The 1801-nt window shown below is 55.0% G+C and overlaps 1 protein-coding gene across 1 annotated transcript; it reads right to left on the bottom strand.

Annotated features, from left to right (window-relative positions):
• Positions 1 to 740: 740 nt before the first annotated feature.
• On the bottom strand, positions 741 to 1649 carry LOC108314191 (protein CUSTOS-like). The gene has a single exon (XM_017542963.2). The coding sequence runs from the start codon at positions 1449 to 1451 to the stop codon at positions 870 to 872; it is 582 nt and encodes a 193-aa protein (XP_017398452.1). The 5' UTR covers positions 1452 to 1649; the 3' UTR covers positions 741 to 869.
• Positions 1650 to 1801: the final 152 nt, after the last annotated feature.

The raw sequence follows: 1801 nt of genomic DNA, 5'->3' as shown, positions 1-1801 counted from the left end.
GCAGGAGAATTGCCTGAACCCAGGAGGCGGAGGTTGCGGTGAGCCGAGATCACGCCATTGCACTCCAGCCTGGGTAACAAGAGCGAGACTCCGTCTAAAAAAAAAAAAAAAATGGACAATACTTTTTTTTTTTTGGAGAGAGGAAAAGGATGTTTATTCAAAGTGTCTTAAGGTTCAGCACTTAGAGAGGCAATACTCAACTCACTCTCAGTTTTGTTTGGGTCCCCTGACAATTGAGTTTCCATAATCTGGCCGGCTCAGAGACACCATCATGTGTGGTATATTCACAAATGCAGACAACAGAAATTCTAGAAAGCCAGGGGTGAAAAAAATCTTTCCTTTCTCAGACACTTCTGTGAAGTCTATGTGGGCTAAGGGGAGAAGAACAGAAGTTTCTCTGGGCCTTGGCATCTTGGGATCCCTTCTCTCATTTTCTAAAAATGGTTTCTCACGACAGGCTAAAGAGGTGGTGGAGGAGGAGGTCTCCCTTCCCCTGCCCACCTCAGACAGTTCTAGGGAGACAAGAGGTTTCACCACTTGGCCACTAGTCTCAAGTAACCGGAAGGCTCCTTTTCCTGAGGCCATGCAATGTTCTGGAACCACAGCACGCCCCCCCCCCCCCCCCCCCCCCCCCCCCCCCCCCGCCGCCACTCCGCAACCCCCCATGGGAGCACAGACGGGCAGGCCTCGAACCCACAGCCACTTTTTTGGCCCGAATCTCGGGCAAGCCCTCATCACCAACAGGGTCTTATGGGCAGTCTAGACTTGCCAGCCCAGTCCTTGAACTTGGAGAGGGAGGTAGGGCTTGAAAATGCCTTGTCCCCAGGGCACCCTGTTGTTGGAGCCGAGCCCTGTGCCCACAGCTGGGTTCAGTTTGCAGGCACCGCTGTGGCACTCTTTGCTGGTGGGAATGGAGAGGCCTCACTGGCCTTCTTTGCCTTTTTCTTCTTTTTGATTCCAAGCGACACCTGGTCCCCGGTGAGCTCACCTGACTTCTGCTTCTGGACCGTGGCCGCGCTGGGGGCGGTGGTGGTGACTACTACCGCCACCTTCTTGGCTTTCTTTTTCGACTTCCTTTTCTTCTTGGCCTCCTTCTCCACCGTGCCAGCGCCGTGGATGGCTGACTCCTGCAGGATGTCCCACGCCGACACAGCTGCCTCCCGGCACCGCCGCCACTCCTCGTCGCTATCCTCACTGGAGCTGGAGGGCGGGCGCTTTCGGCGGGGTTGGGGCGACTCTTCCTTCTTACGGCCTCCAGGGACAGACGTGAAGAAAAAGCGGAAACCATCATCCTCTGAAGCGACTTTCTGTACCTGAGCTTTTGTTGGCTCCTTTGCTACTTCTGAGACGGTAATGAAGCTGTCCAGCAGGGCTCCCAGCTTCTTGGCTACGTGGGCTCGGAATTCCGGGGTGGTCTGAAGCTCGTTGCCGTCTTGTTCATGCTCACCCATCTTAGGCCTAAGGCTCGGTTGGGAGGTTGACAACTGGTTATTTGCAGCACCGGCTCTTGGCTTCACTGCCCCGTGCGGCCGTTGCTCCAAGCCCCAGGCCGGCTTTGCCGCCTCGCAGCATCACGCCACCTCCACCGCATCGCTACTGCTGCTACTGCTTTTCAAATCAGGCACTTACTGCCATTGGGCACTGCCATTTTGAACTATTGCCAGAAATGGACAATACTTGGGCCAGGCGCAGTGACTCACACCTGTAATCCCAGAACTTTGGGAGGACGAGATGGGAGGATCACTTGAGGTCAGGAGTTCGAGACTAGCCTGGCCAACATGGTGAAACCCTATCTTTACTA

The sequence above is a fragment of the Cebus imitator genome, unplaced genomic scaffold (assembly GCF_001604975.1).
Source record: "Cebus imitator isolate Cc_AM_T3 unplaced genomic scaffold, Cebus_imitator-1.0 Scaffold149, whole genome shotgun sequence".
Classification (NCBI taxonomy): Eukaryota; Metazoa; Chordata; class Mammalia; order Primates; family Cebidae; genus Cebus; species Cebus imitator.
Note: the sequence above shows the minus strand (reverse complement) of the source record. Positions and strands in the feature narration are given on the sequence as shown.

What these genes read in the sequence shown, in the direction of transcription:
- LOC108314191 (XM_017542963.2), bottom strand. Translation starts at nt 1,451, where the DNA reads ATGGGTGAGCATGAACAAGACGGCAACGAGCTTCAGACCACCCCGGAA.